Source organism: Simochromis diagramma, unplaced genomic scaffold (assembly GCF_900408965.1).
Source record: "Simochromis diagramma unplaced genomic scaffold, fSimDia1.1 OVJJ01000685.1, whole genome shotgun sequence".
In the NCBI taxonomy this organism is placed as follows: Eukaryota; Metazoa; Chordata; class Actinopteri; order Cichliformes; family Cichlidae; genus Simochromis; species Simochromis diagramma.
Genome location: NW_024387477.1, coordinates 9,687,747 through 9,702,445, shown reverse-complemented (window position 1 = coordinate 9,702,445; position 14,699 = coordinate 9,687,747). Strand labels below are relative to the sequence as shown.

Here is a 14,699-nt window from a genome sequence, read left to right as displayed (position 1 = left end):
AGGTGGATAGTCCAAAGACACGTGTGGCCTCTCGTTTCCGTTGCCTTTGGCTGTAACCAGCCACACTTTAGGAATTAAGGTGTATTTTGAATGTGTTCGTCTGTCTTTAGTATCTCTGTCTGTCCTTAATTTTCTTTGAGGACAGGCAGAATCTGCGCTGGCAGGTTGCACTCCAGTACAGCAGGTGGAGATCATTTCAAGTATGGCGCTTGTTGTGACCCGCCACAGTCATAGAAGAAAAGCTATGGGGAGAAAAAACAGGAAGCGTTCATAAACTTCATATGTTGCATTGCAATTATCAATAAATTTTAAGCGTTTGGATTTCAATTTTGGCGTCTAGCTTCTATGTAGTTAATTCACAGCAACCCAGGAATTGTAACGATACACCTACGTTTTAACCCACCTGCCGAACACGACGCATGTAATCTACGATCTCAACAAGGAAATGCCGAAGATTGCACGCCTCATTGGAAGAATTATTTTGTGTTTTCTACAAAACATGATCGGAATTAGACATCTACGGCGGAAGCTCATGGCTGTTTAGGACTGCCCTGGCCGTCACGGGTCTGCTTTAGGTGATGCTTTTGTGCATTGGCTGCTGAATTTGAATGACTGAAGAGAAATGGATGATGTGATCAGTCTCAGCTCAGACGACTCCGATGTGGAGATCGTCGGGTCCTACTGTACGTTCACTGCCAAGCCTGACCCGATGCCTCTCTCCGCTGTGCGGGTTGAAGTCGATGCCGTGAAGCTCGCCCTCCCACCGGTAAGCGGACTGAAACTCGGTTGCTGTAGAAACTAGGGTACATTTCAGTAGGTATTCTCAGACTGTTGCTCGTCACCTAAATAGAGAAAAAACAAACAAAAGTTAAAAGATACGGCCTGCTTATTAACGCTCTGCGGTCAAGTAGCAGCACAAGTCAAATGTAGCGACATTACTGGTGAAAGACGCTATAACCTAGCTTAAAGGTAAATAAGTTATTTGGCGCTTTGTTTATAACTTTGTTATTGTAAAATAATTTTGTTGCTCAAACAAGCATTTATGTTTAAATGGTGTCATTAGTATGTGCTGTATGTCTTTATTGTTTATAAATGTATTGCTACTGTACTACTGTACTGTAAATGCGCTGCTAAATAGTTTTAATTTTTTCATAGTGCATGAAACTGGGAGTGATAGTTAACATTAATACGGATTAAATTGCGTAGTAAAATGTGTCTACCAAAATCTTTATGTTGTATATTTTATGTAAAGGAGCTCTTTGTTATGTTATACCAGGCGAGCATTTGCTAGTCAAATGAGAAACTGCCCATGGGGAAGGATAAGATAACCTGATAGGAGTGTCTTTTTGACTCAAATTGCTCGCTATTCTGTGGCTTGGTCTTATACGTAGTCTTATACATCCAGATATTAAAGGGAGAGCCACCTCCAAAAGAACTGTGAGACCAATTACAACAACTCTGTACCTTCTTCTTGAACTGTACATGCTGTCCTTCCATAAAGTATAATTATTTGGGTTTTAAGTTTAACCAATTAACCAACAATACAGACATTGTGTATATCAGCCATTAAAGCAAACGTAAATAAAGCATTAGTTCTTTTATCTATAAAAATTGCAAAAGAAAACTCCATAGCTTTTCAGTTGCACTACTATTTCCGGTGGGTTTTGACCGGGAGATACACAACATTGGCAAAAGAATTCACTTACGGATCCAAATAATTGAATTCAGGTGTTTCAGTCACTTCCATGGCCACGGGTGTATAAAATCAAGCATGGCATGCAGACTCGTTGTACAAACACTGGTGAAAGAATAGGTCTCTCTCAGGAGCTATCTGAATTCAAATTCAAATTCAAATTTTATTTGTCACGTACACAGTCATACACAGTACGATATGCAGTGAAATGCTTAGACAACTGCTTGTGACCTAAAGAAAAAAAAAAAAAGGAAAGGGCTATGAATAAGATAGGAAATAAATATGAAAAATTAAAAAGTGTAAATTTAACTAGGAAGGAATAAAATATAAGAATATAAAATATAAAAAATGAAATAACTGTACAACACAAATTAGAATGAAGGGTAAATTTAACTGGGAAAGAATAAGATAAAATATATAAATTAAAGTTTGAAAATAAAATAACTGTACAACGAAATACACAATACACAGTATAGAACTATATAAGAATGTATGAAGAAATATAAATAAATAAATAAATATATATATATTAGGGGTGCAACGATACACAAAATTCACGGTTCGGTTCGGTTCGATACTTTGGTGTCACGGTTCGATATTTTTTCGATACAAAAAAAAAATGTTCATGCCTTTTTAATTTGTCATTTATTAAAATTATAAATATATATTTTAACTCAAAAGTACAGTTTTTAAATTTAATGTTGCTGAAACAAAAGTAATTAAAAAATATATATATATCTCAGGGCTCTCAAAATTTCAAAATTCCTGGTAGCCCTTCGGGCAGGGACTCTTCAGTTTTTGGTAGCCCAAAATAAATGTAAGTAGCCCGAATAAAAAAGAGAGCAATTTTTTGATTGATGTTTTGTTACCTGTTTTGTTTCCTTTATAATATTATACATTAAAGTATAATATTGTAAAGGAAACAAAACATTAATCAAAAAATTGTTGAAAAACAAATTACAACATTGTATAAAAATTACAATCATCAACTCAAATACTTGGTTCTAATTGAACAGAAATTTCTATGAACTTGTAAGAACTGTGTAGAACATGAATCAGTCTGTGTCAGATCCTGAATTTGAAATTTCCACTGAAGTCACGGGTAAGAGACAAGTGGAACCAAGATCGAGGCCATTTGCTTTTTGAAGTTTGCAAAGACTGCTAACTTTTGCCAGTGGTAGTTCAGTCTTTGCAACATAGTACGCTGTTCTAAACAGATTTTTCAGGTTTATTTTTAGTATGTTATTTGCAATTGGTGTTTGTTCTGGGAAAGATATTGCAGACTGAGCAATAATGCATTTCTTGCATTTCTCATGGCTTCTAATGGGGGCCTTTCTTTAAATGACTGGTCCCAGTAACAAAGGCGCTTGTCGACTCAGAAATCGAGGGAAAAACCAACAACACACCCGGCAGAACATTATGTTATTTACACGGGTGCACATAAGTGGTCCGCATGTGCGCATTCGCTGTCAAAATAAAAGACGCGCACCAGATAAGAAGTTGCAACGAGCGTTTGCGTCCATATAAAAAGCACTGTTTTTGTCCGCTAGAGTGGGATTTTCACGGCACATTCCGCACCACATCTCTGTGCGTTCATCATTTGTTTGAAGCCAGCTCACCTCCTGCAACCACTTTTCTGAGAATACGTGCTTCTTTTGTGGTTCGGACTCCTTCTGACATTTCTTTGGAGGTAGAGGAACACCAAAGTAATTGCTTAAAGGAGCTTCTTCGACATCTTTAAGAGTTTTAAACAAATGTCTGTCCTCCTCCAGAAAATCTTATGTATGCAAACACGCGTTGCAACTTCTTATCTTGTGCGCGTTTTTTGTTTGTTTGTTTTTTTTGACAGCGAATGCGCACCTGCGGACCACTTATGTGCAGCCCCGGTTATATAGCTCGTCATATTGCAGCCACAGAAATTCTTTTGTCCATGAAACCATAAAGCTGCACTTTCTTTTTGCCTTATAGTCTGATTTGTCATAACTTTTCCGTTTTGTGGTAAGCTTTTCTTTGGCTGTCACTTCTTTACCCTGACCTGTCTTATTTGGCTCAGCAGAACTAAAATATATATCCTGCTGCTTTTACACACACACACATAACGGTCAGCGATTCTCTGCGCGATCAACCTCTCATATGTTTAAGCTTGCTGCGTGAGATTTCACTTGTCATGTTTGCATAGTAAGCTAACGATTGATAAGACGATGTCAGAGGAATTGGTGCACAAATTATCATCACTCACCAATCAGTGCTGTTGCTCTCTAGCGATTTTGCAAGCCCTGTATCTGATTGAGGAATCACTCATCTTTGGAAAAGAGAGTTTATTACAGGGAAATGGCTCTTTCCAAAATAAAAGCTATACTATACGCTTCTTCTGGGCTATATTCTCAGCAGCATATTGTAGCGGTCAGGGCTGTTCGGGGTTCTGTTTGTACAGTTATGTTTTGTTTATGTTGCCATAGTGACGGGTGACGCCCTCTCGCTGCGACGGTGTGTCCTTCCGGGGTCAGAGGGCGCCTTGTGTGTTGTTGTTGTTGCTGTGCGGTTGCTGCGCTGAGCAGTTAGCTAGCGGCAGTGTTCTTCTGCAGATGTCAATAAACGGCTGTGCTCCCTGGCTAGCTCACGGGAAGCAAGACCAAACGACACCTCTGTCTCCTCGTTTGTCTGAGCTCGCCACATTGGTGTAGAAGTGGGATGATGGTGGCACCCCATGTTCTGACCCGAGTGACTTTTCCCCCGCGGTCTGTGACCGGCCGGTGCGCCAAAGAAGGCACCTGGACATTTGCAAAGTTGGAAGCAAAAACAAGCGCAAATTCAAACGCGATTTCAATATGTCACATATTGACAGTGGCTCACCAATGCCAATGACATAATTACCCAGCTACATTTCCGAAAGAATGCAAAAGCATTGACATATATTTTTCCTTCCTACAATAGCTCGACGGGCAGGGCAGAAATAGATCTTGGTAGTACGACTGGAAAAATCGCTAGCCCCGGGACGTCGGGCTAGCGATTTTGCAAGCCCTGTGTTACAGGCATGGCCCTTTAAGGATGAAGCCTGATGGGAAATGTATTCGGGATGTGTGTAGCGGGACTGCCTGGTGTGTGTGTGTGAAGAGAGAGAGCGGAGAAGGGGAAAAAGTAACGGTTAGCTACAGAGGAGACGAAAAGAAAATAAATAAAAGGAATATAATGACTCCCTCGACAGCCAGAGTTGTGTCGGCGATGCTCGCTGTGAGTAAACTGTTTCAGCCCACTGTACGCGGTGTTCGTGCCTTAGAGAAGAAATAAAGTTCGGTGAACCATTTTTCCTACGCCTCCTTCGATCTTTTTGCTAGCGGAGTTGACCTGTATAGTAAGCTGTTGCCGGCTACGAGTCAGTTACAGAACCTTCAAGTAACTGCCAGAGGTTTCCTTACTACGGTTCGGGGCCGCGGATCTGGCGCGGTAACACCTGTATCTGATTGAGGAATCACTCATCTTTGGAAAAGAGAGTTTATTACAGAGAAATGGCTCTTTCCAAAATAAAAGCTATACTATACGCTTCTTCTGGGCTATATTCTCAGCAGCATATTGTAGCGGGTCAGGGCTGTTCGGGGTTCTGTTTGTACAGTTATGTTTTATTTATGTTGCCATAGTGACGGGTGACGCCCTCTCGCTGCGACGGTGTGTCCTTCCGGGGTCAGAGGGCGCCTTGTGTGTTGTTGTTGTTGTTGCTGTGCGGTTGCCGCGCTGAGCAGTTAGCTAGCGGCAGTGTTCTTCTGCAGATGTCAATAAACGGCTGTGCTCCCTGGCTAGCTCATGGGAAGCAAGACCAAACGACACCTCTGTCTCCTCGTTGTCTGAGCTCGCCACATTGGTGTCAGAAGTGGGATGATGGTGGCACCTCATGTTCTGACCCGAGTGACCCCGGCCGGTGCGCCAAAAGAAGGCACCTGGACATTTGCAGGACTTTGTGTGGGGTAATGGGGTCGTCGGGGACGACTGACCCCTTAGGTGGGGGCTATGTAGCGGGTCAGGGCTGTTCGGGGTTCTGTTTGTACAGTTATGTTTTGTTTATGTTGCCATAGTGACAGGTGACGCCTTCTCGCTGAGACGGTGTGTCCTTCCGGGGTCAGAGGGCGCTCTGTGTGTTGTTGTTGCTGTGCGGTTGCCGCGCTGAGCAGTTAGCTAGCGGCAGTGTTCTTCTGCAGATGTCAATAAACGGCTGTGCTCCCTGGCTAGCTCACGGGAAGCAAGACCAAACGATACCTCCGTCTCCTCCTTGTCTGAGCTCGCCACAATATTAAACATATCAGGTCCCCATAAGGAGAATCATGTGCTAACGGCTGTCTAAATGACTCGGGTAAAGTTTGTAGCATGCATGCTTGTTGTTTTTGTCTGCTTCCACTTGTCTTTGCACTAGGATGATGTCGGTGTAAATGTGCAGTCATATTCGTTGTGTTCCCACTAGTGCTGTCAGCGTTAATCTCGTTGAAATGACGTTAACGCCACAACACGGCAAATCTCCGTTAACGAGCTACCCCTGCGTGGGGCTAGACGGCCAACACGTTAAAGAGCTAACTGCGCTAACACACTAGTTCCCACCCATGTAATTGAGCATTGCGTGGCACATCCAACATACTGTTTTACTTTAGTCCATGACGCGCTTACCTTCAGGGTCATACCTCACATGAAAACCAAAATAATTCCAAACGCCAGATCTGAATGAGGGTGGGGGAGGTTCAATTTGCCATGTTGCAAGGAGAGCTTAACTTCTGTCTCGCTAGCTTGCCCTGCGCTCTTCCTTCTGAAGATGCTGTCTGTGTTGAACGCTCAGTGGATCTGCGCTCGACAGTGCAGCCTAGGCGGAGTAGTCGAACGCAGATTCACTGAGCGCTCAACACAGACAGCATCGTCAGAAGGAAAGTTGATCAAATAAATTACAAATTTTGTATTGTTCGATACATATGCGTACCGAACCGAAAGCACTGTATCGAACGGTTCAATATCGATACGAGTATCGTTGCACCCCTAATATATATATACACACACAATAACAGCAGCTGTACAAGTATTAACTGGAAATGAAGAATATAGTGACCAGTGTTGTGCAATCCACATTATGTCTTGTGCAGTGCAAATATGCTTAAAGTGATTTAAGTGATGAAGTGAAAACAATGTCCAGAATGTCCAGTGTGTGTGTGTAAGAACTATATGTGTGGGTCAGTATTGTGTGGTGGTGTGATTCAGAGACCGTATCGCCTGCGGGAAGAAGCTCCTCCTCAGTCTCTCTGTGTTGGTCTTCAGGGAGCGGAATCGGGGAGCAGGGAGCAGACAGCAGACAGCGTGGTGCTGTGATAGGATGCCACCTGTGCAACATGTCCATTTGTGAAATTTCCTTGCTACTAAATATTCCACAGTCAACTGTTAGTGGTATGATAACAAAGTGGAAATGATTGGGAATGACAACAACTCAGCCAGGAAGTGGTAGACCACGTAAAATTGCAGAGCGGTCAGCGGATGCTGAGGTGCGTAGTGTGCAGAGATCACCAACTTTCTGCAGTCAGTTTAGACAATTAGCTCAAGAACAGTGCAAAGGGAGCTTCATGGAATAGGTTTCCATGGCTGAGCAGCTTTGTCCAAGCCTTAAAAAAATCACCAAGCTCAATGCAAAGCACTGGATGCAGTGTTGTAAAGCATGCCACCACTGGACTGTACAGCAGTGGAGACGTGTTATGTACTTGTCTGACTGTATTTTGCCAAGTGTAAAGGTTGGGGGAGGGGGGATTATCATGTGGGATCATTCTTCAGGACTTTGGCTCGGTCTCTTAGTTCCAGTGCAAAGTATTCTTAATTCTTCAGCATACCAAATAATTTTGAACAATTTCATATTCCTAATTTTGTGGGAAAGGTTTGGGGATGGCCCCTTCCTGTTCCAACATGACTGTGCACCAGTGCACAAAGCAAGGACCATAAAGACATGGATGAGTTAGTTTGGTGTGGAAGAGCTTGACTGCACAGAGTCCTGACCTCAACCTGATAGAACACCTTTGGGGTAAATAAGAGTGGAGAGTTTGAGCCAGGCCTTCTTGTCCAACTTCAGTGTCTGACCTCACAAATGTAGTTGTGGAGAATAATCAAAAATGGCTATAAACACACTTATAAACTTCCTGGAAAAATTTTCCCAGAAGAGTTGAAGCTGTTATAGCTGCAAGCGGTTGACCGACATCATAATAAACTCTATGGATTAAGAATGGGCCACCACTCAAGTTCATATGTGTGAGGGCAGACAAGTGAATACTTTTGGCAATATAGTGTAGTACCTTGACAGCATCATAAGAGGCAGTAAATTATATGATCGCATCTCTAGTCAAGGAGTGTTGCATTGGATTGTTGATCAATTTGTCTAAAGCATTTGACATAGCAAGAAGAAAGAAAACTGAAGATTTAGTTGCAGATGGTAATCAGTCTGGTTAGTCAGTACTTGGGCAGATCCTGATAACTGATTAGGGGAGGTGCAACCACACACAAACTGACAAGCAGCAAGTTGATAACCAGAGACCATAGATTGTCAGTGGCATTCAGAGACTTCACAACAGCTAAATAAACTGCTGGTGACTGGAAGTCACCAGTTAAACTTTTCTTGCCTTTGATGGAGTTGATTGAAACCGCTACCAAAACCATTGGCTGACATTTGTGGAGGTGGTTAGATATTATGCATTAGAAATATTACTATTATAACTGTAACTGAAGCTCACAGAAGATGAATATGTAATTAAATGGAGAGAGTATTTTTTAAGCTTATGTTGAGGGACTGGTGAGAAAACTTAAAGGTAAGTCAGGTAAAATAAAGTCTGAATAATTACAGACACTATTTGGTATGACCACCTTCAGTGTATCCTAAATTCTCTGAGCAAGTTTTCTTGTAATTTCTGTAGTTTTCTTCAGGAATAATTCAATATTAATAAGACCTGTTATAATAAGATAAAGTGGTACATAGTTACAAAAGCTAAATAATGTTTTAGAAGTAAGGTAAGGGTGATTTTCCTTCTTCCCCCTATTTCTTTCAGAAATGAAAAAAACAATCAAAGGTTATATTTGATTTAATATTATTTTTTTATTAATTATCTTTTCCTTTTTTTTTTTTAGAATTATATTGACCTCACAGATCCAAGATGGACTCTTCCAGAGCTACGGAGAAGGCAAAATGGCACTGGCACAGCATTAGTAGACTTGACTGAAAATGAAACAGAGCAGGAGACAGAGAATTTACCACCAGATGACTGTCAATCAAAAAACACAAACACAAATACAAATTTAAATCACTTCTCACAAAGTCAAGATTTTAATAACCAAAAAACGCCTTTGACGGACTCCGTTGTTTGTGCTCCACAGCAGGACTGTGGTGACCCAAAACCAAAGCAGAGACGTCTAAATCCTCAAATACCTGAAACACAACACCCAAAAAAAGACAATAAAGCAGCCCCCTGTCCTAACACACCAGCTGTAAAGTTGAAACGATTGCCTTTTCTAGAAACACATGTTGCAGAACTGAAAACCTCAAAGTGTTCTGTCTATGTGACCAAAGATTGTACTCAAATGTCTCTGAACAGTCACGGTGAAGCACCTCGTTGCAATAGTAATTTAAGTACAACTACGACTCCAAACGTTTCTAACGTTGGGCCTTTTTTTGATGTGTCTCCTCCTAAGGATGGACAAGAAAACAACAGTGAGGAATGTACAAACACACAGGTACAAGATGATGAACCACAGCACCTACATAGCCCTGCCGATTCTCCTCGCTCAGTGGGAGAAAACTCTGTTGCAAGTTCAAAAGAGCATAGCATACACGATGGTCCGAGCGATGGAGTTAGTTCAGCTCTACCCATTACAACCATAGATTTGGCATCTTCATCACAGGACATACACGATGGTCCGAGCGATGGAGTTAGTTCAGCTCTACCTATTACATCCATAGATTTGGCATCGTCATCACAGGACGAAGCTCAAATGGAATCCCCCTGTTCTGACCTGAATCAGCCAAAATTAGACGAACCAGAAAAATCTAGACAATCCTGCAGCTCTGGTAACTCATCCCCCTTCTCTCCTACTACTGCATCAAACTCTTCTGAGCCTTTTGAGCCTGACCCTCCCTCCAATACAAGTCCTATATCTCATAGTCGAAAGAGCCCTGCTGAGTCATCTCCTAGATCCGAATCAGCTGAAGATACGCCTGAATGGCAGTTGGAGACTGAGATGTACAAGGGAGATCTTGGACTTTACAGTCCAGGGTCTTTCCCATGGGAAGATGAAAGTGATGGAGAAGACATGAATGAAGAGACCATGGACTGCAAGGCGGTCAGTAGAGAGGATAGACATTTTGTGTGCCCATCTACACTCAGGAAATTACTAGCTGGAACATCTCAAAAAGCAATGGTGAGAGACTGCTGCCCAGATATCTATATTTGTATTTCCTGGTACTCTCATTAACTGATCAAATGCTGAAGCAAGTGCATTTTCTTTCCATAGATTGAAGAGGATGATGAAGATTTTGTAACTCCCGAGGTGCTATGTCGCCAGAGTCTGAGTCTGGTTTACAGTACGATTGACGAGAACTATCCAGAAGGTACTTTGCAGCTTTTGTCTGACCTACTACAGCCTGGTTACTATCCCCCCAGAGATATCACCTCCCACCTACTCCACGGCATTCTGCTCGACCTACAGTCTCCTCATCACCTCTGCGTGCAGGCTTTTAAGCTCCTGATGAGGTCACAAAGGTAAAGAGACTGTAGCAATATGAGTTTGATGAGTATGTTTAAATTGCATAGTCTTTGCATCATATCTTACAAATTGTCACTTGCTTTTTGGTCTTTGAATGTCTTAGACTAAGAATGTTGTGTGATTGCAGGCACCACATGGTTGATAAAAACACAGTTCCGTGGGATTGGGAGTTACTGACCTCAGTCATGACCGATGAGGTACTGATTTACAAAGGTTATCCAAAAACTCTATGAACAAGAGCATATTGTAAATAATTTAGTTGCAATGGTGAAAAACATTTGCAGTCCCATTACTAGTCAAACATTTTGAGTTTGCTTGCTTGTTTCACCTTGTTTGTCAGGCTGTTTTTGTTTTCAATCTGCTTTAAAATGCAGACATTTGCAGCCCAATATCATTTTCCTACTTGCTAACCTTTTGCCTCCTTAGGAGCACACACAAAGGCATCGGTGTGATGTGGTGCGCATGTTCCTGGAGTACATTGTGCAGACTTTGGAGGACGACTTTCGGGCCAAATGCTCTACATCCTCCTTGCACCATTCGATAGCAAAGGCAACATTGTCGTGTGATCAGCAGTTTCCCCGGGTTAGGTGAGCATGATAGTCAACCTGTATTATAAACATGGGTAACTTTGGACATAAGCACTTAAGTTTGATTGTATATCATTGAGGTTGGATACCCTTACTTGGCTAGTTTATGATGGAGGCCTGGGTAAAACTTTCTTCTGTGAAGATATTCTGCTGGGTTTGTTTTAACAGTATGGAAGCAAATGTTTTGTTAAGAAGAGAGGTGTTTTTTCATTTTTAACCTACCGTCATTTATACAAAAACAAACAAAAATACTCAGGTTTAGTTGACACAAATGGTCATTCACAGTTTTAATGATGACATCTTTCATCAAGTATAATACTCATACAATTGACAACAAATAATTATCACATACACCCAGTGACAAACCAGATTGTTTTAATTATTTTGCCATTTTCTTTATAAGTATCATATTTAAAGTCATTTTTGATATCTTTTTTATTAATTTTTTTTTATTTATTTTTTTTTACAGGGAGGTCATCAAGTGGCTGTTTTCTGCCATTATGAAATCAACAGAGCATGGAAAGGGTAGAGAAACGACCCAAGAAAGAGAATATATGAGGTGAATTAGAATAAATTGTTCTTAGATAAAGAACTGGTAGTTTGAGCAGAATAAACAACTGATTTGCATGTATGTAGCAGTTAGCTTTAGAAATGTTTAGACAGTGATTTAGTGGTGTGATTTTGGCTCTTTACACCACCACAGAAAATTTGTAATAAAACATTATATATGCATTTGAAGTTTATATTCTCAGCTGTAATTTTCCAGGTCTACAGTTTATGTATTTTATTTATTTTTTTCAACCCCTTAAAGTCAGGACTGAAAATGCATCTCGACTGTTTGATTTAAAATCTGCTGTGTTGGCATACAGAGCTAAAACTATGAAAGGTTTTAACAATTCCAATTTCTGTCTGCTTTTTAAAGTGTATGTCTCTCTGTCTCCTACAGAATGGTGTCTTGCTTGCAAAGGATGCTTTCTCTGGCTCTGGAGGTGGATTGTTCTCCTGCTCTAACCTCTGCCAAGCTGTCCCAAGAGCTCTTCCATATGCTCATCAGTAACGTGCCCCTACGAGCTCACAGGTGAGGAGGAGACGTGTGTTCAGAATATTGAATGGTGTAGGGAAAAATCTATTAGATTAAATCACGTTATTTTTGCTCAGTAGTCTGTAAATGTTTTTCATTCCATTTTCTATCAGAATTTATGGAATGATGAGTACTTTATTTTTAATTTTTACACTAACCTTTTTACATTTTTACCTTGAATCATTTGAACTCTTAGCAAAACAGAAAAGGAGCTTACTAAAATGTGAAGTGGAAAGTGTAAATACAAGAAGCCAGAAATCAATTTTTCTTTTTTTAAGTATTTCTGTAGTTATCCTCCCTGTAGAGCACTTTTTTAAAAAACATTATAATCCTTATTTGAAAAGTCTCCAGGCTTTTTTTTTTTCTTTTTTGGCGTTTTTCCACTGTAGGCTCAACAGTGCTTCCTGTTGTCCTATCCTATTACTTTGCCTATGTTGCTGGGTACTTGCCTTTGCAGCCCAAATATTGCTTGTTTGTGGTAATGAGTGGTAATATCATCACAAACAAAATTTACCTGTCTGTATTATAGAAACTCCTCACTTAAACTAAATAAAGGGCTGTTTGTATGGAAAAATAAATAATTGTGTTTTCATTGCATTGCTTTAATGGAAATATATTTAAATCTTGTAAGTACATCAATTAAGTAAATTATATAAGCAAACATATATTTATTCTAATAGCAAGGTTGACCCTTTTTTCCCACCAGTTTTTCAAGCTGCCTTTGACTAATCTGTTTTTGACTCCCAGGATGTTGTTGTTGGAGAGCCTACAGAGTAAGCTGCTGAGATGTAAGCTGTTGGAACATCTGCTGGACTATGCATGCCCAGTGAAAATCTCACTGCCCATGTCGCTCAGTCTGCTGCTTCACTTTCTAAAACACTGCACTGTAGCACCAGACCCTATGGTGAATATTACATTCCTGATTGTTATCTTCATTTTTATGTCATTGGCCAACTTCTTTACAGTACTTTAGTTCCCAGAATATGTTTTTGGGGGAGGGGTTTCCACTGTTCTTTAGTGTGTGCTATTTACCTTGTGTAGATTTTCCCAAAGTTTGCAACGTTATGAAAGCCAAATGTTGTCTTCTCTTGAAAGGAAACTGTTGATACACTGCCTGAAACACTAGACTTGTGTTTCTTATTTATAGTGGCTGCTTTGGCTTAGGATTAAACAACATTTAGCCAGCTAAATCTAGTTGCCTCACAGTCTGCCATCATTATCTCAACAGTAGTGTTCCCACAGAACAGTGCATGGCTAATGTGGCTAACATGACCAAGTCTTTAATTCAGGCCTACTTTTTGTGTACCAGTATACTGCATTTAATACAACCAAATAAAGTGTGCTGTGTCCTCATTTGCATGTTTTTTCCAAATTCTATTATTGAACAATGAAAAAAGCATCAGCTACTGTTAACATCTGTATATTAATAAAGCCTCAAAATAAACATAATTGTGAGCCTGTAATTGAGTATACTATGGGAATGATTTATATCATCGTGATCTTCACTTTAGAGACGCAGACAGCTTCTTGATGTTTTCAAGTCACAAATTTGTGATTCTTGTTTCTTGTTCTATTTGATTTTTTTGAGAGAAATAAAACAAAACAAAACAAGTGACCATAAACGATGATTCAATGCGACTGATTAATGTCTGTAATCTCTAGGATGGCACTGAAAAGTGGCTCAAGTGGGAGGAGTTGGTGCATCTCCTCTGGATGTTGCTGCTCAGCTATAACAAAGCAATGAAAGGTGAGATTTTGGTAAACAGCTGGAAATTGCTTCGCAGTATCTGTAGCTGTGGTAGATAAATGGTCTCCTATGAAGTATATAATATTGAAGACAAGATGATTGTTGATGGCGACAATGAGGGCAATTTTGCATTGATACAATAAATGTTTGTTGTACACAGCGTTATCAGCTTTTTCAGTATTTAGCAAATTATAGAGGCAGGTAAATAAATAGATTAAAAATTGCAATATGTGCCTATTGGATGAGCTTGCACATTTCCTGCTGACAGGAGTCTTGTTTGCACTGTTGTTTGTGGCATTATTGCCCTGTGGTGTTTTTTTTAAATCACTGTTATTGCATTTCCTGGTGAATGCCTCTAAAACATAGGTTACATAGGTTTTGTACCCAGTGTACCACATCCTCCACTGTAACAATAAGTCAATCAACTGCCTAACTCTACAATGTTTGTTTGTGTGTCCTCCTAATTTACGTTATCTGTTATCCACAGGCTATCTCTGCAACTCATTAACAGAGCCCAGAGGCAGAGTTGGCATGTCAGTCTATAAGCCTGATGACAGGGTATCACGACCTGCCGTTCAGGAAGCTGTTGAAGCCTTTCTGTCCAGATCTCAGGCTGACCTCGACCAAGCTTTACCTCTCCATGTAGAAGAGTCCTTAACTTATCTACAGGATCATCTCCTAGATGTCTGTCAGTGTTAAATAAAAGAGTCTGTGTTTCACGTTTCATATTGGTGCTTATTTTGTAGGTAAACTAATAAACTATATATATATATATATATATATATATATATATATATATATATATATATATATATATATATATATATATAT

General features: G+C 40.3%; 1 protein-coding gene across 5 annotated transcripts; it reads left to right on the top strand.

Moving 5' to 3' along the window:
• Positions 1-217: 217 nt before the first annotated feature.
• Positions 218-14,647, top strand: simc1 (SUMO interacting motifs containing 1). 5 transcript variants are annotated; one of them, XM_040015718.1, is made up of 11 exons: positions 218-766; positions 8,822-9,517; positions 9,596-10,108; positions 10,202-10,449; positions 10,581-10,650; positions 10,880-11,040; positions 11,510-11,599; positions 11,987-12,118; positions 12,869-13,025; positions 13,784-13,868; positions 14,356-14,647. In XM_040015718.1, the coding sequence occupies exons 1-11, from the start codon at positions 623-625 to the stop codon at positions 14,565-14,567; spliced, it is 2,508 nt and encodes an 835-aa protein (XP_039871652.1). In that variant the 5' UTR covers positions 218-622; the 3' UTR covers positions 14,568-14,647. The 5 variants fall into 5 exon arrangements, with proteins under 5 accessions (XP_039871652.1, XP_039871651.1, XP_039871653.1 ...); XM_040015720.1 differs by having other exon boundaries at positions 653-766; positions 8,822-8,874; positions 9,383-10,108; positions 14,356-14,645; XM_040015721.1 differs by having other exon boundaries at positions 653-969; positions 8,822-8,874; positions 9,383-10,108; positions 14,356-14,645.
• The last annotated feature ends 52 nt before the right edge of the window (positions 14,648-14,699 follow it).

What these genes read in the sequence shown, in the direction of transcription:
- simc1 (XM_040015717.1), top strand. Translation starts at nt 623, where the DNA reads ATGGATGATGTGATCAGTCTCAGCTCAGACGACTCCGATGTGGAGATC. An exon ending in CTCCTGATGAGGTCACAAAG is followed by an intron (nt 10,450 to 10,580) that starts GTAAAGAGACTG and finishes GTGTGATTGCAG; the next exon opens with GCACCACATGGTTGATAAAA. An exon ending in CTGTAGCACCAGACCCTATG is followed by an intron (nt 13,026 to 13,783) that starts GTGAATATTACA and finishes TGTAATCTCTAG; the next exon opens with GATGGCACTGAAAAGTGGCT.